Here is a 27859-nt window from a genome sequence, read left to right as displayed (position 1 = left end):
ATTCGGTAAACTATGGGCTGTTTGATTCTAAGAAAATGTGTCTCTGGCTCACATAGTCAGAGAGATTCTGATATATAAATAAGTAAATACTTATAAATAAGTAAGTGATAATATACTGTGAGCGACAGGAAACTGAAATATCATTTCCCGTTTGTGGGGTGAACATTCAGCTCTTGAGCACACATAAAGACCACACTGCTTCAGTTCCCGCAACGTCAAGAAGCCCTTGATTTTCAAGATGCACAATGCACCAGTGACTGCTTACAAAGTTACTGTTCTCAACCTTCATGTGGGAGCCTAAGCATCTTTCGCTTGATATACAAGACCAAATTTGAGTGCTATGCTGTAGGGACGATAAACTGTAATAACCTCTCGTGTTTTCTATGGCAGTATTGCAGTGTGCAGTATAAATGAAGAGTTCCCTATGTCGGTCCGACAACATCGGCGATACGCCATGGTCCAACAGGACACGGTGCTATTCACTGCATGCAAGGTCAGGCTTCTCAACCACCAGGCACGGTCTTCAGCTTCATTGATGAGCAAGATGGGACCGTCTTCCTGTAAGCAGCTGTGGGGGTACAGTAACATATAATAAACTCTTCTGTAATTTAAGATAACAAGGAAAGAGTAAAGAGAATAAACGATTAACGGGCCTGGAACATATTCTCAACCGTCGCGAAGTATTTTCGCTACAACGCTATTGTTATCCTACTCCACAAGAAAACAGACGGAGAAGACACAATACGCTTTGCATATGCCTGTCTGTTTTCTGTAATGTATAAGATTCACTGAAATTGTCTGTTTTCTGTAATGTATAAGATTCACTGAAATTGTCAATAAGCGCACAGAAAACACATCACATTTAAATTGGGCAGTGCAACAAGCTGACATCAAGATAAGGGTATAGAAGAAAAGACCGTTTGCAAGTAGAGCACGTGGTTACAGGACGGATAAGTGAATACGAATCACCACTTTGCCTGTGACATGTTTCGAGAACGCTCGCGACTAAATTTCAGTAAAATCTCTACCAACAGCCTTTGAGGAGCAATATACTAATTCGACCCAAGTACATCGAAGAATTCCGGCCCAGCACATAGTTTTCATCTGCCAGGAAGTTTAGTATCAGCGCACACTCCACTGCAGAGTGAAAATTTCATTCTTGAAACATCCCCCAGGCTGCGGCTATGTCGTGTCTCCGCGATATTATTTCTTCCAGAAGTGGTAGTCTTGCAAGGTTCGCGGGAGAGCTCCTGTGAAGTTTTGAAGGTAGGAGGTGGGCTACTGACGGAAGTAAAGCTGTGTGGGAGTGTCTTGAGTAGTTCTTGGGTAAGCTCAGAAGGTAGAGCATTTTCCCTCGAAAGGCAAAGGTCCCGAGTTTGAGTCTCGACCCTGCACAATTTTATCTGCTGGGAAGTTTAAATACAAAGTCTAGTGGTAGGCACATGTATGCCTTCACGAATTTTCAATATTTTCTGCAGGTTGCAACAAGACGTGAGATTCAAGATGGTGAGGGTGAGGATTTGGCTGTGCCTTCTTCTGCCCCAACCTCCTCCACATCGATTATCTCCCCTGCACTCTCGGTATTAAGATACCTCCCGCCCGTGGTACGGTGAGTGGCGGAGAGGTTATCTCCAACAGCCCTCCTTCTTAGTTGGTGAGAGAGAGCGCACCTCCCTCCCACCCCCCCCCCCCACCACCTTTGTCTTTGTGTCCTCCGTTACAGTCTGAGACGGTGCAGTGCCCTCCTGTCCTTCGTCTCCAGCCGCCGACGGTTTCACGACTTTGCCACCTACACCAACTCCCGAGGAGAATAAAATTTGCGACCAAGTATCACCAGTTGCATTGTCAGTTCCACAGAATGCTTGCGCCTTCGTGACTGGATCTGCATTACATGTCCCTTGTTCTGAGGGCTGTGCCTACGCCCCCTCCTACACCTCCGTCTGCAGAGGCCGCCATGTCACGTAGCTGACAGAAACAGCGTACACAACCAGCCCGTGCGGTGGGAGGAAAGAAATCTAAGAAAAAAGATTGCAGTGGCGGCGATTCTAGTCCCCGGCGATGTCTGATTCATCTACAGACTCTGCAACGGACCCTCACGCTGCCTAATTCTGCTCGATATCCCTGTATAGCTGTGATCAATAACCCAAGCCTACACGTTCATTTCCTTAGACGTTAATTGTGTGGAATCATAACTGCGATTGGCTTCGCTGCGTCAGTTCATTTATGATACATTTACGGACATAGTCGGATGTGTTATTTAGACATTTCTTCTTACCCGGTTTTCGCGTAATTTTATATGTAGCACCCAAATTTTCTACCTGGACTGCCTTCTTCTTTCGCGAAGGCATTTATATTGCTGAAATGCAAATGTTAGATTCTGGCAGGGGCATAGGTTCTCTTACCTTGGTTCTTTTATATGCCTCTTCTGGCACTGGTCGCATAGTAGATGGTGCGCGTTTTTGCAAAGAGGAAATTCTTTATTTGATGCATAAGAGTCGTGCTGGTATTCTGTCGGGTGATGACTTTAACTGTGTGTTGCTCCCTACCAATTAACCTTCAAATTTTAATTTCTTTCGTGAATTAGATGAATTGGTCCGCTACTTGCACCTGGAAGAAGTCTGGATATGTAAATACCAGACGTTAGTGAAATTTATCCACTTTACTGCGACCTCTAGTAGCAGCTTAGATAGATTTTACTTATCGGAGTGCCTGAGATATAGTATTATTAATGTTGTAGCCATCCCACCTTCCTTTTCGGGTGCACTGTGCTGTGCCAAGGACTCTCAGTCTTACACGGCAACCAGTCAAATTGTTTTGCCCTTCGTGGATGTTAAACGTTACTTGCCTAGCTGACCGCTCTCTCGATGACGTGATGTGAGCCGTGTGGGAGCGTACTCTATGGTCCACTGGGAAGTACTCTTCCACTGTTGACTGGTGGACACAGCTGGCAAAACCGAGAGTCAGGGAAACTGTGATACTTTCCTGTGTTGCCAAAGCACGAGACTTTCGGAAAATATACGAATATTACTATTCCATGCCGTGTGAGCTTTATGCTGCTTCGGATCACGAACCTCTGCGAATTGCGGATATTAGACGAGTAATGGCAAAATTGTTGACCTTGAAGAGAATATAAATGGAAGGTTTGGAAATCCGATCGAAGACGCGTTCATTGGTGATGCAGGAGCTGACTTCCTTGTATCATTTGCTTCGGCATCATACCCGTCAGCGACGCTCTTGTATTCATTCTCTGGAGGTGGTAGAGACGCAAGCCGATATAGAGCGTACCTTAGACAAGTACCATGTACACACCTACGACATTAATGAGTCCAGTGAAGCCTTTTACGACCCACAAGTCACCACCTTGGATACGACAATTACACCTGAACATAATGCAATGCTCTTAGCTGCCTTTCAGCTTGAGGACTTTTACAAACTTATTGCGGGATCGCCTTCTTAAAAGTCCCTAGTGTAAGTAGGCTGTATAAGTGTTTATGTCGGAAACACCACGTAGCGCTCTAAATAAAAATCACTGACTGTGCTGTGTGCAGTCGGTGGCTGGTTGGCACTGTCGGAATATTCGCTAGTGTAGTGTTGGGCAGTTGGATGTGAACAGCGCATAGCGTTGCACAGTTTGAGGTGAGCCGCCAGTAGTGGTGAATGTGGGGAGAGAGATGGCAGAGTTTTGAGAGCGGACGATCTGGACGTGTGTCCGTCAGAAAAAGGAAATTCGTAAGACTGGATGTATAATGACTTTTGAACACTATTAAGGTAAATACATTGTTTGTCCTCCATCAAAATCTTTCATTTGCTAACTATGCCTATCAGTAAGTAGTGCCTTCAGTAGTTAGAATCTTTAATTTATCTGGCAGTATTGGAGCACGCACTATTGCAGTAGTTAGGGTACCGAAGATTTTTGTGTGGTAAGTGATTCATGAAAGGTATAGGTTATTGTTAGTCACGGCCATTCGTTTGTATGGATTATTGAAAGTCAGTCTGCGTTGCGCCAAAAAAAAAGAAAAAAAATTGTGTGTCAGTTTAGTGTTGATCAGAATAAGTGAAGAGAGAAAAGTCTGAGTGCGTACAGTTTTGCTCAGCTGTTTGAAAATCAAATAACGTAGAGGTTTACCAGAACAGTAATTCATTATTTTCCAAAGAGGACGTTTCATACTGGGTGTAGATGGACTTCCCAAGGAATTTTACCTGTGCTTTTGGCCGTTGTTGGGCCCTGCCTTTACGTCCCTTTTGAATGAAGTGTTAAAGTGTAGAGTGATGCCGACTTTGTTCAAAGTGGGAAAAATTGTTTTAATCCCGATACGCCCTGGATCGGCTCCCCTTGATAGCTTTTACACAATTACTTCGTTAAACTTTGATTATAAGACTGTGAGGAGGGCAGTTAATAGTAGGATGTCGGCTCTGATGGAGACGATTGTTGCAAAACATCAAAGCTGAGTACCTCGTCGCACTATTCTTACCCCTGTAGTCGAGTGTCATGACGTGGTTTCGGCTGCTGGTGCATTTTGTCAGCGTGCATTGCCAACAACAGGGGCAGGTATGCACTCAGGGGCAACCCTATTGTTCTCCTTTGATTGAAAGGTACTTAACCTATTGTTCTGTTGAGTGCTTTTCCATGTCACCTCCATCTCCTTAAGCTATTGTACCGTCTTTGATACCAAAATGGGTAATCAGTTATGTCCTCTAACTTTTTTCTGGTACATACTTTGATTTTCACATGCTTTTCAACGCCATTTCTGACACATTCTCCTTTGTCATCACCCCCTTAAACCACGGTACTGAATTTTACGTAAAAATTATGCAGATTAACTTAATGTGTTGCACATAGCCTGCTCTTCTGCTCCATGTCACCCACTCATGCACTCACTCCCGTCAACTAATGTACCACTAACACGACATCTACATCAAGAAAATATGCAAATTAATTGAATCAGTATTTTCGCACGTATGGGACACTTTTCCTTAATACACAGCATCGTACTGGTTGGTGAAATAGGTGGAATATGGTTTAAACTTAATATTGCTAATAAAAAAACACGTACCGCCGCCTGACACCTGACGCCGACGCCGCCCCCTCCACAGCCGGAGCAGGCCAGCATCAGCCATCGCTCTCACACCATAGCAGGTGAATGTTGTACCTATTTTCGTGTATACAGTTATAATTCTTCAGGTGTTACACTGACGTCTCAGAACTCCAAGGCGCACTCATGCTGGTCCCATACACGATGATGCATAGCTGTGGTGTGGCTTAGCACCGAGAGAGATGTTCCAATGAGTCCCAGAATAGCACGGGGTGCATTGTTCCTAGCCATCTTTAGCCATTGTTTTCTGCAGATGCGGCTTTCAGAGGGAAAATTATCTTGCACAGATTGCTAAATTGCACTGACAGTTAAATACCGCAAAAGTTGCTTTCAGATCATCAGATACATACAAGACTCACAATAAAACTGAAAGCCAGGAACGTATTTACCAGTGTAACTACAATTAAATATTACGATTGCAGCTACAGTCTGACACCGATCGTTGTACAGGCAATGTCTCCTCTTAACGGCAGCGGTTCTGGAATGAATCTCAGTATCTATAGCGAAATCTGGCAAATTACATAGTGTCCCAGGAGTACTTAACATACGCTTGAGTAGTTGTTTTCGAGATGTATCGGCTTGTATGCACAGAAATTCTTGCCCTAAGAGAATCTGTTTAAGAAAATAGCGCAGAACAACGTTGCAGCCCGTCCATCACATGTTACCCTTCCTTCTTCCCACATACGCGAATGGTTCAAATGGCTCCGAGCACTGTGGTACTTAACATCTGAGGTCATCACTCCCCTAGAACTTAGAACTACTTATACCTACTTAACCTGACATCACACGCGACCATAGCGGTAGCGCGGTTCCAGACTGTAGCTCCTAGAACCGCTCGGCCACTAGGGCTGGCCATACACGAAAGTTCTCACTGCTACAAGCCTGTGCATGCTCGCGAACACACCGTTCACCACATAAGCATTCCTTTTTGTTTCGAAAGAAAGCAGTCTCTAAGCACAGATGGGGGAAATCACAACAATTATGCAAACAGAATTCGAAGCACTGTTTTCCAGAAGACAAAAAAATGACCGGAATTTTCGGTACCCTACAGCTCAGGTCTGGAGATGTCCTAATGGCACAGTGGTGGAAGAGTGACGGCTTCCTCGCCAGAGATGCATAATATGCTGCAACTTGTGTTTCACCACTTGATTTCTCAGAACTTTGCGTACTTACCTTGTCTCCATCTTGTTCGAATCAGTTTGTAGACACTCCTACATGCCAGTACAATAAATATCTTGTGAATGAATAGAGCATTATGACTGTACTAAGTACAGATCGTCATATTGCATCGATAATTAAACCCTTAAATGTGCCCTACATATCGTAGATTATGGAAAGACTTTTACTTAATTAGACTACTCTCTCACTGAAGACAGGAGCTTGAATATTAGAGTGTGAAACAGATCTCCACCCCGCAATATATCACCACGTACCGTGTCTAAGCAGTAAACACACAATTCCTATCCTGTGCCATACAATACAATCTCTCTTACATCATCCATACATATACTGCGAATACAGACAGCACCATTATACTCCACGCAGCACTGATATTTCCATGCAAGGTCGGTGGTCATCTAACCTGGACAGGTGACCAGAGCACTCTCAGTAAACCAAAGCCAGACTGTTCTAGAAATTCGGACTCCTTTCCCCTCGGCACAAACGCGTTACTGTTTGTGGTGTGGACCTGCTTGCTTGCTTGCTTTTCTATGCACATTTCCACACTCAGGGATTACAACAACACACATGTTTTCTCTTGGTTCGCAATAATATTATATTATTTTCGCGGATCTTCTAGATATCAAGCACACACCAGCATCCTACCGATCGCTCACACAACATAATTCTGAAGATATAAAATGCAAACTATTTCCTTACAAAACTCAAAACTTTAGCTAGATTGGGGCGTGCTGTAAACCACTGACTAACTAGAAACTTGTCACATCTGTGAAGACATTTTCTCGGGAACTCGAGAAAAACAGAGAAAACTGATATTACCACTCACCAATAGTGCTCAATCAAGGTGTTTCTCATGTCTAGAGATCCGGTAAACGTGTCTTCCACATGCTAGATGCACACACCACAATCGATTTTCCCTCAGCTAAATAAAGATAAGAAATGTGCAAAAGCAGTCAACTGAACAATTTACATGGCACGGAATAACGCTCCAGCGCAAACGCACCTTTATATTCAATCTCAAATTTAGACGTGATCACGAAAGCTATGCAACAAGTACTAAGTTCGAAATTTGGTTGTCTAGAAGACAATACGATAATTCGTCTACATTCCTACACTCCAATAGGCCTCTCCATTCTGACAGCTCCTACCATTAAAGGGAAACGTGAATCACCCCCACACAGGTCACCGGCGCTGCAGACATAGCACACAGAGCACACTACAGCGGTCTCAGTTGAACAACATTCGACATTGAGCGAAGTATTGGAATGCACCCTGTTGACAGCTATGGCTCTGGAAACAGGAATATCAGTACCATTCTTATGATTTGACATTCTCTTCCCTTTGCTATCACACTACTAGACGTCAAATCCATACCTTCCTTATGAATGTCCATAGTCATTTCCATTCCATTCGTCACAACACAAACACATACTTTATAAGCCGGATGATCAAGGCGAACGTATCATGCACCCCCTACTACTAAGTTTAATACTTGGTCAATAACCGATTACCTACGATACAGAATAATACTGTGAGAAAATCAGCGATGGTGGACATGTCTCATAAGTTTTTCCTGTGAGTGATACTACTGTGTCTCACAAAGAAGACCGTCATCATCTCATACATTTAAAGAACCCGATCGCAACAACTACTGTATGTTACTGTCACAAGCGGTCTTGGTTCTACAGATGTACACAAGTATCCATGTTAAAAGGTATACCGTCTTTATAAATCCACATATGGCATCAGATACGAATAAAGTGGTTTTTCTATCCTGACAAATACCGACATGCTGATCGCCGGAGTGTATATTATCACACCAGCAGCGCACTAACACATAGCCACCGATGCAACCTCGTGATAAAATTTCTGAATTTTGGAAGTGATTCGGCTAAGCAGCGTAGTATGAAACATATATGTGCAACCCTTTCACGCCACCACCACTAGGTATTTCTCCATTGTTTGTAACGCATTCTGTCTCCACCTCGACAGTGTGGGTCACCCCTGCTGTGAGCGCCTCTCTGACAACTGAGGTGTGGGCGTGGAAGCTGCACTTGGTACCTACCTCGTAACATACCAAGATGGTGAGTCATACTGCAATCTCCAGTTCTGCTGTATCCAATCTGACAACTCTCCCTTCTCGACATTCGCTCTTACGATTATGGATGATCGCTAAATGAGTGGTGATCGCTGTAACTTGACAGATTCTAAAAATCACATCTACATTTTATCGCGTATGGCAAGGTGTTCAGTTGGGCTGCTTATTAAATTCACACAGGTAGCAGATTCATTTCAGTTGGTTATTCACTTAGTTTTTATTTCAACAAATGGTTAGTCTTTTATTGACATCATACCTGTGAAAAAGAAATGCTCTCTTGCAGTAGATGACATCTTTAACAAGATATTAGAACAATTTGGACCAGCTAAAGCTGATGTTATGAGTCACATATCTAATGCATCACTAAGTCAAGGCATTTTCCCACACGGGTTAAAATATGCAATTGTCAAGCCCCTGTACAAAAAAGGGGACACTGAAGATGTCAATAATTATCGGCCAGTATCCTTGCTTACAGCATTTTCAAAAATCGTGGAGAATGTAATGTACTCAAGAGCAGTTAGCCATCTCAACAGTAATGGGATACTCAGTAAACCATAGTTCAAATTTCATAAACGCTGTTCCACTTAGACAACAAAATACAATTTCACTGCCCACATAATAGAGAGTTAATGTAGTTAAATCTCATCAACAGGAATTTTCTGTGACTTATCCAAGGATTTGATTGTGCAAACCATGACATTTGTTTACAGAAATTACAATTCGATGGTATAAATGGAACAGAATACCAGTGGTTTCAGTCACACCAGCAGAACAGAAAGCAAAAAGTTTCTTTCTGTAGTTTAAGTGATTTAAGGAAGTTTTCCACTTCATCTTACTGGTGAGGAATCATATTAGGTGTTACACAGGGTTCGATCATGGGCCCACTTATGTTCTTGATACATGTGAATGACCTGCCTTCTTATCTGAAACAAGAAGCTAAGCTGAGACTGTTTGCTGATGATACAAGCATCATTATTAATCCAGTAAAAGAAACTCCAATAGAAAATGATACAAATGGTGTTTTTGGAAAAGTTATTAACGAATTGGTTTTCTGCGGATGGTCTAGCTGGGGACTTTGAAAAATCATCCACTTTTATGATGCAAGGAGTACAGTTCCTTCAATAAATATAATACATCAACAGAAGTTAGTATCCAGGGTACAGCATACTAATTTCTTGGGCGTATATATATATATATATATATATATATATATATATATATATATATATATATATATATATATGAGAATCTTAAATGAAAAATTCATATTTTTTATCTCCTAAAGCGACTAGATTCAGGAACTTCTGCAATCAGAATAATTACCAATTTTTCAGGTTATAGAAGTTAGTAAGCTAACACACACTTATGGAAAAGGTATTCATTGCTCAAAAGAATATGGATAGAATAATGTGTGGGGCCCATAGTCGCACATTTTGTGGTCATCTGTTTCAAAGGTCTTGTAGTCGTCTGTTTAAGAGGTTAGGGATTCCTACAACAGCCTCACAGTACATTTACTCAGTAATGTAATTTGTTCTCAACAATATGGGCCAGTTAGAAACAACAGTGACATTCATGATTATAATACCACAAGAAAGAAAGACTTACACTGCACTGAACTTATCTTTGGCACGGAAAGGGGTAATATATGCTGCTGTAGAAATTTTCGGTAAATTACCAGATGAAATAAAATGTCTCACAATCAGCAATAGATTGGAATCATATCTACCAAATAACTCCTTCTATACCATAGATGAGTACTTGAATAGGAATAAACAAATCTATAAGTATAATATATGCATTTTGTGCCATTTAAGGCAATGGGGTAGGTAATAAAAATTTTAAGCTTAAAAAAAACAACATAGAGTCACGTGTGCATTTATACACTTAACATGTTCCCCATCGTAACGGGTACCGTGAGATTGATCTATGGAAGATATAACTAACTAACTAACTGTCACACTAAACAGTAAATACCGTGGTGCTGTTCATTTGGAAAAATCTGTGTCCTTTCAGTTTATCTTCTGACACATGTCTTTCGAACCACAATACTGTTTGTATACATCACTTCTTAAATAATGGTTTTCCTTATTGAAGACTATCACACAACCTGCACATAACTTTCTAACGTTCTCTATAGTACTTTCACATATCTCTACCTCAACAAGTCAACACTGCTGCTCACAATATCACGTTAGTCCAGTCCTGTGTAATACTGTTCTTTAACATGTTTTCGTTCACTTCACATTACTTTTCATACCTATTACTAATTACTAGACTCTTTTATGCTACGAACTACAAATAAGAATGTGATTGTAAATAAGGAATTCATTATGAAACTGGTGCAATTGTTTTGTGAAATCGGTTATAGTTAATTTTGTGTCATCTGCTAGGCTCTGTAACTGCGCACACGCCTTGGAATGGTCCACAGTGGATACAATCGTTTGAGAAGAAAACTCACGGAAATTACAACGAGGATTGTGCTACCGCGTATTGTTCATTGTTTCTCCTCGCTAGATTTCTCTCGGCTGCTGAACACAGCTCTTCCCCTGGAATGGTTATGTTAGGGTTGAGACACGCTAGTATCCTGTTCTTGAGTGTAGGGAACGTTGTTCCGTTGCAAATGAAAAAAACGAACAACAGCGGTCCTTGCATCATCGTAGATATATGTAAGTAGTAAACAAACTGTGCCACACCTTGTGCCTGGTGAAACCCAATTCTAATAATCACACCTAGCCCGCTTAAGAAGACAGTCTTAACTGACGAAAAAAGAATTTCTTTCTTTGATCCAAATGTATCTTTGCTGTAAATTCTGAGATGAGTCATAGATTTCTTAGTGAGCAGGAACATGTAGCCCACCAATCCAAGACAAACCAAATTGAAAGTTACTGACAGTAAAATCGCGAAGAGGAATATTATCCGACTGTGGAACAAATAATATTTGCTCGTCTTTTCCAAAGCAGTAGTTGTTGTACATACTATACACCAGGGTATTAGTGCATACAGCGCCTGGCGACGGAATAGCTTTCTAGCTTCGGCAGGTAGCAGGTCTGTAGGAAGCGTAAGATGACGGACACAAGCGTACATCTGGTAGCAGAATGAGTTAAGCCAGATACAGCTGAGAAGTGTGAGGGCGCTATCTATCAGCACTGCATTGGACAGGTCGGGGACGCCAGCCATACGATACACTACCTCAGAACACAGGATCTGGAATATACCTGTGATCTGAAAGGACAAGAATATCTTTCCAGGCAAATTGCGTAGCTGGGGAAGGTACATATATACTCCTGCAGTCAAAGAGCGGAAAAAAATATTTACTGCTATAAAAGAAATTTCTAAAGGTTTTAAGCTGTCGATTTTTAGATCTTTGTATTTCAATGTGGCAGTGTTTAAACTGTCTTTGTCGATCAGTGCTCTTTGTAAATCCTTTCCATACTGTCTGTAGAAACCTTGTAGCAATGTATTTTCCGACACCGTTGAGTACGATCCATTTGGGTAAAGTGTGACGATATACATCTTCTGAGGCTTATGGGATGAAAAATCTCGACACTTCATCAACAGAATAGCTCTGGAAACAGAGCATATGGCATGTGTTGCGTTCGGTTCCAGACACGACTGGTCATCCGGTCTACTGAAATAGCAGGCAGCATCATGCATGGACTGTATCACACTAAAGGGGACGTCCTGACAAATGCTGAGCGAGTTGACTGTCATCCACGCCAAGAGGCAGAGGTTGACGTTCGCCCTCTGAGTGTAGGCCAGGTAGCTGGTGACGGGTATGTGGGGCCACCCCTGAACCAGGTCGTCCCACAGCTGAACACGGCACTGCTCTCGCTGCTGGGTGGTCTCCTGTGGAAGGTCTTCCAGTGGACACGTGGGGTGGTCCAGGGCGTCCACCAACAGCTGTATGCAGTCAGTGTCTATGGAAAGCGTAGCGTTGCTTCTGTCTTCCAGCTGCCACTCCTCATCTGGAAAACAATGCCAGTAAGCAGGTGCTGCTCACACACTGTAGCTAGTTGAACACGAAGTCTCCTGTGGATGACAAGATTTGACCTTGTTTACATAAATCATAGAGGTTCAGTTTTTAGAACTGCCCACAACCAACAAATACCCAGTCGTAATTACCCTGGATGAGATAAGGCGGAATGTCAGCACAAAGAAAAGTATTCAGAAAGCCAGGTATCACAGTTTCATTCAGTGAGTACTATGCAACTCTACTTCATCTGTAGAGTGTCCAATACATCCCTGTGTCGCTCTTGACTTAGAACAACAACTAGGTTTTATCGATATTCCAGCTCTAAAACTGACAAAAAACGTTGTGGTCAGTGTTGGAGTGTTTTGTTTCGGTACTGTAGTCTTTGAGCTGTGATCCCAAGGCGACACATTTGCACTTTAAAGGAGCGATCATGGGCGCGTGTGTGCGTGCACAAGCGTTCACAGATGGGAAAAACTATGAGAGAGAGAATCACATCATCTGCCATGGTTCACCTCGTAAAACAGTCCTTCCTGATTTACAGAAATGTGCTGCTTTTTTCCCAGAGTGTGTCACAGATTGGTCACGTATTGGAAGTAATAAAACCCGAGAGGAAACGTGTGCCCCTGTCCATGAATCAAATGAGAAGTCTCCAATGCAATCCATTTGCAAAAGAGCACTTGAACTTTAAGCACTACAGTCAACAATACGAGACCACATACAAAGAGCATGGAAAGGACTTAGGATGATGATGTTTGTTACTGAGTTACCTGCCAATGACATGGGGCTACGACTTGCCCCCTATCGTACTTTGTTATAACAGTTTCTGCCATGACATTGCGCTATCTCTTGGGGGATGACGTTGAAACCATTAACAGGTTGTCTTCGGATCCAAATCGACGTCGTGTTTCCTGGTGTTCTAATTTTTTTCCTGGCGATGTATTTCCCCTAGTTAGTTACATAATTTCACCTACCCCATTGAAATGCCTCCTATTTCTTCTCCATCTCCCCCCACGATGTGGTATGGTCTACTCATGCAGGTTTGCTCATGTAGTTGAGTCTTTACCATTCTTCTTCCCCTTACCCCTACAAACATTTCTGTTTATTTAAGACACTTGCCTACTTTTCCCCTTCCAACTGCCCCAACTGTAGCTGCCCCCCCCCCCCCATTTTAATGTCTCTCAGTAGGCCTGCTATGATTACAGTGCTTCATAATCTGACTCTGATGTATACCTGACTTTTTTTCTAAGATACAGAAAACTATTTCTAAGTATCCATTAATTTTTATGGGTACACCATTATCATTAAGTAGGTCATTATTAATACTATAACCATTAAACTACAGTTATAATTAAAAGGTCATAGTCACTATTTTGCAATTACTATATCAGCTTCAATACTTGACTGGAAGTTGGTATAATCAGGTACAACTAATTACTGTGGTAGCTACACATTATGAGTCATAATAAACTGGCTACTTATAAACCAATTTTCTTCACATGTTCCTTTTTATCACTGCTCTCCCTTCTATTCCTTCTGCCCTCCCCACTCAGTTTACCACATCACCACACTTCGTCCTCTCTCCTTCATTCCCCTCAACCCCCCACTGTCAATCCACACTGCCCCCTGTGCCATGTTTTCTCACACAGTTTCACTTATTAGTTTTGTGTCCATTTCCTTCTGTTTCTTTAAAACCTTTCCACATCCCCACCCACCTTTCCCCCTATTTTTGTCTCTCATTATTTTTCTTCCATTATTAGTCTACTGTAATTTCAGTGCTTTATTATCAGTTCCTGGTATAAATTAGTTCCTCTCTTACATATAACTAGTTGAAGGAACTTCAGCCTTGAATGTTATTACTAAGTAAACCCCAATTAGTGCCAAAATAATTTCATTACATGTTGGCATAATCAAATAGCAACTAATTATCATAATTTCTTCACCTTATCAGTTTGCAAGAATGTTGGTCTTATAAGTCTGTTTCTTTCCTGTTTATCACTTCTGTCCTATCTGTCCCTCCAACACCCACCATCTCATTTCACCAATTCCTTCCCACCTGGGTCACCACCTTATCACATCTCTCCCTTGTAGTAATTGGCTATGCTCAGAGGGTCACTAATTTCCTATTTATAACCAGTAATTCTTTGATACTATTTTACACTCTATAAGTTGCGCATACTCTTTTGCATTTAGTTATTGTTAGTTACCTATACACAGTGCACAGCTACAGTTAATCAGCGTTTACTATGGCTGCATTTGTTACATGTCGTTAGTTTTTTAACTACACATAGTTTAGTAAGCTGGTCATATATAATTACAGGCTGTTATTCATACATAGTTCTAAGGAGGGAAGCGCTTTCAGTTCTAAGTGCTTAGCCACTTACATTCCAAGGTAGTTGACCATTTATTACTGCACATGCTAAACCATGTAGAACCTACATGTGGTGATTTACTTTTGCTACAGTTGGTCAGCTATATGTGAACAATGATCTAATGGCATTCTATTTCTAGTTGAAGGTGCTCCACTTTATAGTACAACTAGTATTTACGGTTAATATGGACCTTAGTCATTCACAACTAGGAAGTGAAACCTGTTGTACTTATTTTATGCAACTTATGTCAATATGGCTGGTTATATTTACTTCATGAGGCATCTTTAGGACTTTATAATTTTTGGACTAGTTATTCCATTGTACAACGATGTTCACCTTTGTTTTCTCCTTTAGTTATGTTTAAATGTTAGTTTTAGTTACTAATTATGAATTATTTCTCCATTTACTCCAGCTATTGCTTCTCGTTCCTGCTACCACGCTACTGAAATGTCTACACTAGACCATGTATGTGTTCTAAAACTTGCACTGCCATGCAATTGGTATGAATTCCTCAAGATACAATTTTTCTACATAACGTGCTTTGAACTGCATATACACCAGTACTAATTGTTTAGCTATATTATAATTATGACCATGCTTATTTTCGCCGATAGTCACTTAATATTAGCCAATGATTGAGAATTGTTTACCCACTTACTGTAATTAGAGTTTCCACCCCACAATACGCTTTCCCTTCTTTTTTTTTTTGCGTATAGGTTCCCTGTTGGCATGCTACTGAGCCCACTACAACTGTTAAGGGGTTAGTTCCCAAATTTCACGTACACAGCAATAACTTTCGTTGTTATTAATTTATTTTATTTATTACTAGCTTTTTATATATTACTTATTGCTCTGCTTATGCGTAATTATATTTTTCGTTTATGCCTTATGGCAACTGTAGCTGTGCAAGATTTTCTTTTATTATTTCGTCGCACTTCTACCCCACCCTGAGACCAACCTCAGCATATGGATGTCATTATCTGGTTAGCTCCACTTCCAGCATTATGTTTGAGCTTGGTGTTTGGTTTCTTTATACTATTTCTGTTCAGGCGTTACGAACCACACTTAACCCTTTACGAGCTCTTTTTGCATTAAAGGATTCATTATTGTATTAATTATTGCTCTTGTATATTTCAGGACCATAGCAATATGCTGCATGCATGTTATTGTTGACACTTCCAAATAATGTGATAGTTATAAATAAGCACCATTTTTATGTTTAATTTTTTTTAATTCTCACTTTTCATGCTTACGTTTAACAGTTTTATCTAAGTTCTACTTGTTTATGGTGTATTTTTCTGTACAGCCTTTTGAAGAAGGGCACTAAGTGCTTGAAATCGGTTAAAGAAATGAACTGCTTTTCTCTCAGGCTGTCTCAAAGCCAGGCCGCGTATTGGAATCAATAAAACGTGTTTCCCTATCACTCAATCAACTGAGCAGTGGCCAATGAAATCCATTTTCAGATTTTCAAAAGAAACAGTGGAACTTCAAGTATCGAGGTTAAGAATGCGCGACCACCTTGAAAAACATTAGAAAACGAAAGGGTTTAGGCTGATGTTTGCTACTGAATTATCTGACAATGACATGGAACGACGACTTGCACCCAATCGTACTTTGTTGTCACAATTTCTGCCACGCCTAGATCAAGAATATTGTTTTCTAGCAAATGTGCGGTGTATTGCAGTTTACATAGGAGAAATGTTGTTTCATGGTGTAGGGAAAATTCCCATTGCTTGCGAGCGCAGGAAAAGAATCCACCTCATGTTACACAGGCCAGCGTGTGCTCACGTCACCTGTTTGGACCACAATTTTTGGAAGCGCACACGAATAGAATATTTCATTTGGCCGTACAACAGAAGTGTTGAATACCTCAGCTCACTGACGAGGCAGTCATGGATCGAGTGTGGTTACAGTAGGACGGAGCTTGAGCACTCTTTGCTATTCATGTGCGTGAGTTTCTGAATGAGCAATGTCGGCACTGATTGGGTGTGGTACTACAACGTCTCCAGTCACACTAAAAGTGGCCATCACGAATTCCAAACGTCAACACTCCAGCGGCCCATGGAAATGGCTACGACGGATTCCCGATCTTACCACGCTACCAACTCAGTATGAGGTATAATTGAGTCCCATGTAACTCAACGTCACATGAATAACGGAAAATTGAACGTAACTTCTGAAATAGACTTTCCAAGCATAATTATTGGGACGAGTCGCAAAACCGCAAGAGGGATATAGAGACACACAGATCTCTGTGTAAGGCGTGATCATCCGTATACTGTTTTCTGGTTACATATTTTTTATATATAAGTCCCCCAACATAGAACATAATGTTTCGACCTAAGAGCACTGGAATTTTCAGACGTGCTGTGCAAAAGAAGAGAATGCAATTTGAATTTTCGTCTTTGTGATACCACAGTTTTGTCCCTCAACCTAGTGACCTCATCAAGCAGTGGTAACAGAAGTGATGGAGCAGATTTGTCACCAGTCTGTCTCGTTAGCAGGAGGGAGTCTAGGGAGAGCACAAAAAACTCCAGTAGCGGAAAATTTAGGAAATATCATTGGCCACAATGAACGGTTTATTCTTAATATTCTGTTACCATAACATCGAAAACATGCACAGAAATGTAAAAATCATACTACGTCACGAGATAAATACAACAGCAAGTGCAACTGGGACATATAATGTCGGTTGCTGAGTGGATGAATGTGGGATTACAACTCCAGACCTCTGGGATCCAGGAATTACTCCTGGAATTTCCTCTGTCACTTATGTCTTCATTTACCTCTGACAATGATTTGTCGAAGTCGAAAACGCTGGTACTTCTTCATGGTTCAGAGAGCCAATAATTAACTACGTCTTCTTTTTCCTTCACTTCACATATAAGGCACGTTGCCTGTTACCGTACAGACCTCTTGCATGGACTTCCCTCATTTCTTTTCCACAACGTTTGTAATTTGGAACCTTTCTGTACCAATCTGGTCTACACATTACTTCCACTTTCTTCTATTTTCCTTTATTCTCTTGTTTAGGTTATACATTTCTAAATATTTCCTTATATCTTCATTTCTTTTTACATCTTCCCTCGTATATCTTTCCACTCTTCTTAGAAATTTCAGGCAGGCGGGTGTGGCCGAGCGGTTCTAGGTGCTTCAGTCGGTAACCGCGCGACTGCTACGGTTGCAAGTTCGAATCTTGCCTCGGGCATGGATGTCTGTGATGCCCTTAGGATAGTTACGTTTAAGTAGTTCTAGGGGACTGATGACCGCAGATATCAAGTTCCATAGTGCTCAGAGCCATTTGAGCCATTTTTTTCTTAGAAATTTCATTCCTTGAGCCCCTATTCAACTTTGCTGATGTCTTGTTGTTGTCCATGCTTCACTTCCATAAGTAAGGATTGGTACTGCTGTTGGCCCATAAAACTTTAGCTGGGTTTCTTTCCTTGCTTTATTCTGCAAATTTTTTACGATGGTTCCACATATGGAAGCTAGTTTATTTAATTTTTTGTCCACATCATGGTTATATTCGTGATGGCTCATCCTAGATATTTAAGAAATTTCACTTGTTCCAAGATTTTGTTATCGAAGAATATTTTAGACATGGCTGCTTGTCTGCCCCGAAACGTCATCACTTTCATTTTATCTACTGACTGAGTTAGGTTGTGATTTGAGGATATCTGCTGCAACGTATAGACACCCATTTGAAGGTCATCCTCATTCTCTGTAATCAGAGGTAGGTCAACTGCACATAAAATTACATTTTGCCTAGTGTAACGATCTAAAAGAGCACCATTTATATTCAACATTTTCCATTTGCTGATGACAACGTTGGAGAAATACAGTACCCTTGTTGTACTCCTTTGTTTGTGTTCATTGGTTTTGTTGTTACATTTTCCATAAGTGTAACATTTCGGTGTTTGTGTGTATACTCTTAATAGCATAGGACTTATGATATGTGATGGATAACCTCGTTCAGCCGTGATATTGCATAGCATTTATGTATTATCGAAACCTTTATGTATTAGCGAAACCCTTAACAGACTCAACAAAAGCAAGATGGATTTCCGTATTGAACCTTCGCCTCTTTTCTACAACCTTTATCAATAGTTGATCATCCTTTTCTAAAACGTGATTGTTCTTCAGACGTTAACTGCTCCACGATATTTTTGTCTTGCATTCAGTATTTTAGCATATAATATACAGTGTGAATTCGGGACGCTTTTACCTCGATAGTTATTACATTTATTTTTATCGCCCTTTTTGAAAGATAGATATTACTTTGGCTCTCAGGCAGTCTTTTGGGGCATTCATATTTCTCCAACATTGATTAAATGCGTGAAGAAGTCTTAGAGGCTGGACTAGCCCTCCACACTGCCACAGTTCCGTGTTAACGGCATCTAAACCAGTGGCTTTTCTATAATTCCTGTAGCTTTTCTATATTTCCTAGCTTTTATAGCTTCCGTCAGTTCTCTCATATCATTTTCGTCCAGGCGTTTTTGTATCATTCAGTTCAGGTAATGTCTGAATTCTAGTATGATCGTATCAAAATCTTCTATAATGAGCCATCCATTCAGTCTATCCTATAATATTAACGAACAAACGACCATTTTTTCTCTGTTGACTGATTTCATCACTTTACAAGTGACCATCTGTCTACTTTGGTAATAAAGCGGTCCTATGATACTGTGTGCATCTCCCGAGCTATTAATTTCGCATTATTCCTCCTTTTTTATGTTCATTATACTTTCATTAGTGGTATTATTTATGTTCGCCTTGAAAGCTACTCATTCTTCTGTAATTGCTTTTTCCATCTCTGGCATCGAAATCCTTACTCCTCTACATTTCCAGTATTTCCTTTTTTCCCCCAGAACCTCAATAGTTGTATTCGATACGGCAGCTTTTAAGTTTTTTCGTTCTTCTTCCAAGTCTTAAAACCAACCTTCAACTTGCGGAGAGCTTTACCTACCACACTCTGAGGACTGAGAGAAATACAGGGTGTTTCAAAAAGAATATATGTATTTCGAATGCATATATTTCTTAAACCTTAAGACATACGAATATGAAACTGTACGCACTTGTTTACGAACCTCTCAAGTTCAGATTACAGGTGTTCAGTATGTCCTCCACCAGCGACTCGAACAATATCACACCGGTACTCAAGTTCCTCCCATACTCGGGCAAGCATGTCCTTCGTCACTGATGTTACGGCAGTACGGATCCGATTCTTCAACTCTCCAAGGTTCTGTGGGAGTGGTTCCACATAAACGTTGTCTTTAAGGAAACCCCACTGGAAGAAGTCAGAGGGCCTCAAATCTGGTGACCGTGGAACCCAGCTGAGACATATCAAATCGCCAGCTGCTTGAGGACCAGTCCAACGGTTCGGTAGAGTTTCAATCAGATATTCACGCACTACAGTGAGAGGGTGCCCCGTCTCGTTGAAAAAATGGTCTTCCTGCAGCTTTGTAACATAGCGAGATACTGCTCACCGTTAACTGTGTTTCCATGAAAGAAGAATGGGCCGTAAACAGATGATCGGGATATTGCACAAAACAGATTGATTTTGGGCGTATCTCGTACATGTTCAATGGCTGCATGTGGGATTTAAAGGCCCCAAATTCTTACGTTGTGTCTGTTTAACTGACCACTAACATGGAAAGCCGCTTCATCAGTGAACACGATGCGTTGTGCGAAAGTGTTATCACTGTCAGTAGCATCAAGAAACTCGTTACAAAATGCCACACGTTTGCGTTTGTCTTCAGGACGCAGAGCTCGTAACAGCTGTAACATGTGCGGCTTCGTAACCAAAACAGGGCAAATTGTTGTTGTAGGCAGCTGCAACTCCCGACTCGCACGACGACTTGATTTTGAAGGACTAGGAAAGCAGTTTCAATGCGTGCAATATTTCCTTCAGGAACTCGGAGGCGGCCACGACTCTTTCATTTACATACACATTCTGTATCTAGAAACTGTCGAAACCATCAGCGAATGTTTCACCCGTTCGGAGGATCAATTTGGTACGTTAGTCTTGAACGTCTTTGCACTGTAATCACGGAATTGCACTTCACAAACTCGAGAACACAAAATGATTTATGCTGCGGAGTAACCATTTTAAACATATGACGAGTACCAAGCAAAACAAGAGACAACTGAGATCTAGTGGCTATTCGTTTAAACTAGACTACGTATTCGTTTCTCCAATAGCCGAGCCGAGGTGCAGCGATCGATAGTTTGGACCAAATAATACTATGTAGGGCGTATATTCTTCTTGAAACACCTTGTATTTAAATTTAATGAAATCTGTTCAAATTCTTGTAACAATCTTTCTTCATTACAGGATCAAGCACAGCCGGTTTCCCGATGATTTAAAAAAAATGGTTCGAATGGCTGTGAGCAGTATGGGACTTAACTGCTGAGGTCATCAGTCCCCTAGAACTTAGGATTACTTAAAACAAACTAACCTAAGGACATCACACACATCCATGCCCAAGGCAGGATTCGAACCTGCGACCGTAGCGGTAGCGCGGTTCCACACTGTAGAGCCTAGAACCGCTCGGCCCCAATGATTTAATCGCATCCTCTGGTGTATACATCTGTATATAAATTAGAAGCTACAGCAATGGTAAAAAATAAGGCAATTAACCAGAAGACAGGGGAACAGATACTCGCTTAACTAATTTAATACGTGGTCTACCAACACCCAGAAGGCATTCGAAACACCAGAATCTCCTAAATTTGATGGTTAAAAGATAAAAAAACTAAAAATTTCAATGTGTAGATGCGGATATGGAGGGTCATGTGGCCAGCACACCGCTCTCCCGGCCGTATGTCAGTTTTCGTTACCGGAGCCGCTACTTCTCAGTCAGGTAGCTCCTCAGTTTGCCTCACAAGGGCTGAGTGCACCCCGCTTGCCAGCAGCGCTCGACAGACCGGATGGTCACCCATCCATGTGCTAGCCCAGCCCAACAGCGCTTAACTTAGGCGATCTGACGGGAACAGGTGTTAGCACTGTAGCAAGGCCGTTGTCGACGAAAAATTAACAGATGCCTGGAGAAGCCACTTAGTGGAGGCCATGACAATACCTGAAATAGAAAGGCCAGCCCAACTAACGGCCCAGTTGATGTAATCCTATTAAAACTACCGGCACGCAGTATGGTCAAGAGAAGAAGCCAACAAGAAATATGGGAATACTCCAGTAGAGTGTGCAAAGATGGACAAGGAAGAACCAGGATTACGTAACAGCCGAAGGATGGGCACCGTTACAAAATAAATTAAGGAGAAAAAATACCGTGAGTAATTTAACAAACACATAGAGAGCAATTATTGGGCGCACGTACATAGTGCTATATATAGAGAGAGAAATGGACTGACAAAGGGATCATAAACTGCAAGAACCAATATGCAATAAAGAGAAAGGGAGACGGTAACTGGTGGGACAACTTATGGTGCGGAACTTGGTGACAGGGTTGGGTATAGGCAATCATAATACGCAGCTCTCATGTACTCTGCCTGCGCCTCCTACCCGTTGGAATGTTTGATATTTCGTCTTGTAACCATCGAACGTAGACAGTTCTGGCTTTACCAACACTTTTCGAATGCTGGGAGACCGTGTACTTGTAGTAAAATCAACGTTCATTTATTTACATGAGTATTTGTTCCCGTGTCTTCTGATTAACTGCCCCAATTGAACATTATTATTTATATTATATTTTCCATAGGTGTATACACCTGAGGATACGGTTGGATCTTCGCGAAATCAGTTGTGTTTGAACCGGTAATAAAGCAACTTCTTACAGCTAATTCGGCAACCAAAAACTCTTTTAGAACATACTAATAGCTTTCTTCTTTTTTAAAAAAAGTTTAATATATTTCTATCATGCATCTAAAGTTTTAATGCACAAACCGTAAAAGCATGTATACTGAGAAGTGCTGATAGCGTTTTCCTCAAACACAATTCACGTTCTAAATACGAATCAAAGGAAAATTATACTGATATGCCATACATTATTGGTGTGTTGAGCGCAAGTGTACACCCAGTAAGAATATCTTTCAAAAGATTCATACACATGGGCAGATTCTGTGAAAGGCCGAACTTTGACGCTGCCGCTTTATAACGGGGCAACCTCCTCTAGCATTACTTTTCCTCAACAGTAGTTGTCGATACTAGTATCATTTTTAAAATTTTGGATAGGTCAACCGTATCTCAACAGCTTCTCTGAAAACTTTCATATAATTTTATATACCATATCTTACATTAGAAGCTAAAATTTATAAAAAGGAATTACTTTGTTTTGGATGTTATAATCGATAAATACCAATTCTGAATGTACAGTTAAAATAATTTTTCTATCAACATTTGAAATTACGGAATATTTGGCACACTTAAAATCTCTACTATTAATTACGCAACCTAGTACTGCTTATTATTTTTATTTCTGGATTCATTTATGAATGAATAATGGAAATTAATAGAAATTCACTTTTCAAGAAAAATTGTAAACCCTTTGGAATATGATCATTACCGCAGAGTGAGGTAGTAGTAAGCATGCCTCTGATGTGATCCGACGTATTTTTGGATTTTGTGCGAACAATGTAATTTCGGCTCTGTTAATGTGAAAATTCAAAAGACTGTATGATATACTAAATGTGACAAAACATATTAAAGTAACAAAAACTTCTGTAACAAGAATCTTCAAATTTGTTTAGGTCAATTCCACCATGAGGATCTAAATTGTGAGAACTTCAACTTCATGAATGAGACCCATAGACAAGAAGAACTGTAGCCAACTGTACATCAAAAGCTAAGTAAACTATAAAGTTTACCGTAATGTTCGATCCTCTAAAATTTTTCGTAAAAAACTTTGCTTATGGTGGACAATAACTGGAATTGGGAAGGAGGGGGGAATTACGACTTCTTTTCCACTCTCACCACATGATGTGGTGGTGGACAAGCTACAGACATGTTACTAGTCTTCATCTCACTGACGTTAAAAATACTTGTTGGCTTTTACATATAGAATGAATAACATAACAGAATTCAAATAAACTAAAAAAACACAGATCTTTGATGCTTATGATGTCAGCCGGCCAGAGTGGCCTAGCGGTTCTAGCCGCTACAGTCTGGAACCGCGCGACCCCTACGGTCGCAGGTTGGAATCCTGCCTCGGGCACGGGTATGTGTGCTGCCCTTGGCTTAGTTAGGTTTAAGTAGTTCTAAGTTCTAGTGGACTGGTGACCACAGCATTTAAGTACTATATTGCTCAGGGCCATTTGAAACATTTGATGATGCGACTTTGGTGAAAATAAAGCTACTACTTCTAGCACATGGTTTGGGGTCAGATCCCAATAACTGCTATAAGGGTAATCTAGTATGATGGACCTCAGCACCAAAAAGGCTGTTTGTAATATAACGTGTGGGACTGAGCTGAGATGTGTGACTGAGAAGTTGGTGAAGGAAGGGGTAGGTGGAGGGACGGATTATAGTGGTCAGGAGTTTGGAAGTGGGAACCTTGATATAGGAAGGAGATGTACACTCTATGATAACAAGTGGTTGGTCAGGTAAGCGACAGCACTGTTATGATGGTGATGATAACGTTCGGTTTGTGGAGCACTCAACTGTGTGGTTATCAGCAACCGGACAAATCCCTAACAATTGCTCAGTATAATCTCACCACATTCATGATTGATGATAGAATGATGAGGACAACACAAACATCCAGTGATCTCGAGAAAGGTGAGAATCCCTGTCCCTGCTGGGAATCGAACCCCGAATCCCGTGCTCGAGAAGTGAGAACGCGACCGCGAGACCACAAGCTGTGGACAGCACTGTTCTGGGATGGGAAGAATCAGCCATCGGAAGTCTCCTTGGAATAGGAAGGCCGGCAGGTGGTTTGACATGTCGCTAAGGGCATAGCAAAAGCTGACATATTAGGAGGAGCTTCAGAAGAGAGAACACTCTAATGGGGCTGGGGAAGTTAAGGGTTTTGAAAAAACAAAAGAGAGAACAAGACTAGGATTTAACATTAGAGGTAGAGTGTGAACTAGAGCTGGTATGTATGGGAAACCTGGGACAACTGTGTCCCTCCAAAGGAATCATCCTATCATTCACATTAAGCTGTTCAGGTACATCACAGAGAAATTAGGTTTTCAACCACTGTCTTACAACAGCATCGCCTCATTTTGTGAGTTTTTCCAAGTACAGAGGATGAGTGAAAGATGGAACCTCCACATATCACCAGTTTGCTGTTTTCTTAATTTGGGTCTGTTGTAGGGTGGGGAATGTGTGGTTAATCCAAGATAGGAGAAGGAAAGTGAGAATCGTCTGCCCATGTCAGCTGAGAGAACTGGAGGGGGATGTTCTCCACCTAACTGCAAATATTTAACTTCCTCCATGTACAGAGGCCACTATCCTTCAATTGTGAGAGCATTGCGACTTGAATGGATCTCTTGAGTATAGGTGACTGTAATGCATATGATAATAGATGGACGAAGGCATCTGACAGACAAGTTTCGTCCTGCTTTGCACACATTTAAAAGCACATAAATGAAACAGTCAACGAACAGAACGACTTACTGATTCAATAGCAATACACTTATCTTTAGCTCTGTGCTGCTGCAGCTATGTGAGTGCATGTCACGTTAATTGAGCTTCAGATATGGTAGAGCGGCTGAAGACAGTGAGCTCCATTAGCGCATTTGTCTGCAGACAGTGAACACAAAAGCTTATCTCAGCTACGACAAATACGTGTCCGCTGGAGGCCCTCAAAACTGTACATGTCAGCCCTAACTAGACTGCACCGAGGGACAGTATTCTCTCAGAAGGCACATGTGGAACTCCATCGCCTGTCTGCACTCGTGATGGAACTGTTGATACCCTCGTAGGCAGAACAGTACTCAGGCTGGACTCTGACAGAACTGCTGGCAAATACTGACAGAACTGGAAATACTTGCCCCGTGTGGTGCCTCGCAAGTATGGGAGGTGTGGCTTGCAGCTTCTTCCTCACTGGCGCCTCGCGGAGCTGCTTCGACACACAGCGTCTCCAGGGAGGCCGACTGACGATTTGCCCCAGGCGGTTATCAACGCCACAGCACTTGTCACCTTTAACAGTGTCACAGGCCCTGGTGCCGTGAGACACTGAACAGAGTTCATTTAATGTAGGACGCTGACGCAAGGTCTAATGATGAGGAACTTAATGTTCCATCCCCTCTACCATTACTGAGAACATGTATTCCATCTACCTGGATTCGAACCAGATTACCTCCGAATCGACTGCCACCACGCAGGCACGTTTATATGAGGAAGAGAGAAACGATTGGTAGCAATTATAAGTTATTGAGGTAGGTCCGGAGGGAATGTTAGGAAGCTCGGAGTTGGGGGCATAAAAGGGAATATGTGGAGCAGACGGATCAGCTGTCTGGTCCATTTCAAATTTGTAGAGGAGATGGAGAAGATACAGAACTGATTCTCGGCGTATTACTGTAAACAGATGAAGGTATTCTGTTGAGTAAGTTTTACAATGACAAAAAAAGTGTGATGTATCAGACAAGGAGCTATACAGCCAAAATAATTGATTGGGACAGCATACATCTGTAGTATAAACATATGCTACACACTCAAGAGCCAAAGATACTGGCACACGTGCCTAATATCTTGTAAGACTCCTCGAGCTCACATACGACGTGGCAAGGACTGGACTAATGTCAGCAGTAGTGCTGGAGGGAACTGACACCATGAATCCTGCAGGGCTCTCCATAAATCCGTAAGGGTATGAGGGGGTGGAGATCTCTTCTGAACAGCACGTTTGCAAAGCGCCCCAGATGTGCTCAGTAATATTCATGTCTTTTAGTCAGAGGAAGTGTTTAAACTCAGATACGTGTTCCTGGAGCTACTCTGTAGCAACTATGGACGTGTGGCGTATCGCATTGTCCGGCTGGAATTGCCCAACTCCGTCGGAAAGCCCAATGGACATGAATGGATGCAGGTGGACAGAATACTTACATAGTGTCACCAATCAGAGTCGTATCTAGACGTGTCAGGTGTTCCAACTGCACCAGACATTTCTTGTCTTATACATGCGTTGCCGACAGCAGCACCGTATTCTACGTGTATACATATCCCTGTATTTGAATACGCTTGCCTGTACCAATTTCTTTGGCGCTTCAGTGTATTTCATCAAAGATTTTCGTTTTCTGGGGAAAGACAAACAAGCAAAACAGCTTTTGTTCCTTAGAGCAAAACCAGGTAGATAAGTTTAAGAATCTGAAACCTTATGGTGCACTTGTGGTGGTAGCTATGCTGGATGCAGTGAAGGCGCAGGTGGTGTTCTAAGTGTTCCCTCGAAACTCTGAACTAGGATGGGTTGAAGCGTTTTACTAACGATGGAAGCCAGGCTAACAGGTTTGTTCGATCAGGATTCATAGCAATTTTCGTTGTGATTACGGAGTAAGAGTATATTCTGAAGGAGTCCTACAAGACTGTTTCTTTTTTTTCTTTCTGGTGTCATCAGACTTCTCACTGGTTTAGAAGCGACACCCAGGATTTTTTCTCTTGTGCCAACCTCTTCGTCTCAGAGTAGCAATTGTAGCCGCTATCTTCAATTATTTGTTGGATGTATTCCAATGTCTGTCTTCGTATACAGTTTTTACTGTTTCCAGTTCCCTCTAGTACAGTGCAGAGGTTATTCACTGACATGTGAACTGATATTCTATCATCCTGTCCCTTCTTCTTGTCAGTAATTACCGTATATTACTTTCCTCGCCGATTCTACATCTACATCTACATGGATTGCAAATCACATTTAAGTTCCTGGCAGAGGGTTTTCTTCTGAACCACCTTCACAGTTCTCTATTATTCGACACCTATAAGAATGAACACCTATATCTTTCCGTACGAGCTCTGATTTCCGTTATTTTATCGTGGTGATCGTTCCTCCCTACGTAGGTCGGTGTCAACAAAATATTTTCGCATTCGGAGGAGAAAGCTAGTGTTTGGAATTTCGTGGGAAGATTCCGTTGCAACGAAAAACTCCCTTCTTTTAATGATGTCTAGCCCAAATCGTGTATCATTCTGTGACACTCTCCCCCATATTTCGCGATAATACAAAACGTGCTGCCTTTCTTTAAACTTTTCCAATGTACTCTGTCAGTCCTA

The 27859-nt window shown here is 41.5% G+C and overlaps 1 protein-coding gene across 1 annotated transcript in view; it reads right to left on the bottom strand.

Annotated features, from left to right (window-relative positions):
- Positions 1–503: 503 nt before the first annotated feature.
- Positions 504–27859, bottom strand: part of LOC126295011 (uncharacterized) — a 133202-nt gene continuing 105846 nt past the window's right edge. Inside the window, exons 9-10 of the mRNA XM_049987264.1 lie at positions 11586–12335; positions 504–568 (exon numbers count right to left, since the gene is read on the bottom strand). Of these exons, the coding sequence (XP_049843221.1) occupies positions 504–568; positions 11586–12335 (815 nt within the window). The remainder of the gene's footprint in view (positions 569–11585; positions 12336–27859) is intronic.

This window comes from Schistocerca gregaria, chromosome 11 (genome assembly GCF_023897955.1).
Source record: "Schistocerca gregaria isolate iqSchGreg1 chromosome 11, iqSchGreg1.2, whole genome shotgun sequence".
Lineage (NCBI taxonomy): Eukaryota > Metazoa > Arthropoda > Insecta > Orthoptera > Acrididae > Schistocerca > Schistocerca gregaria.
The sequence above is the reverse complement of the archived record's forward strand: the minus strand, read 5'-3'. Positions and strand labels throughout refer to the sequence as shown.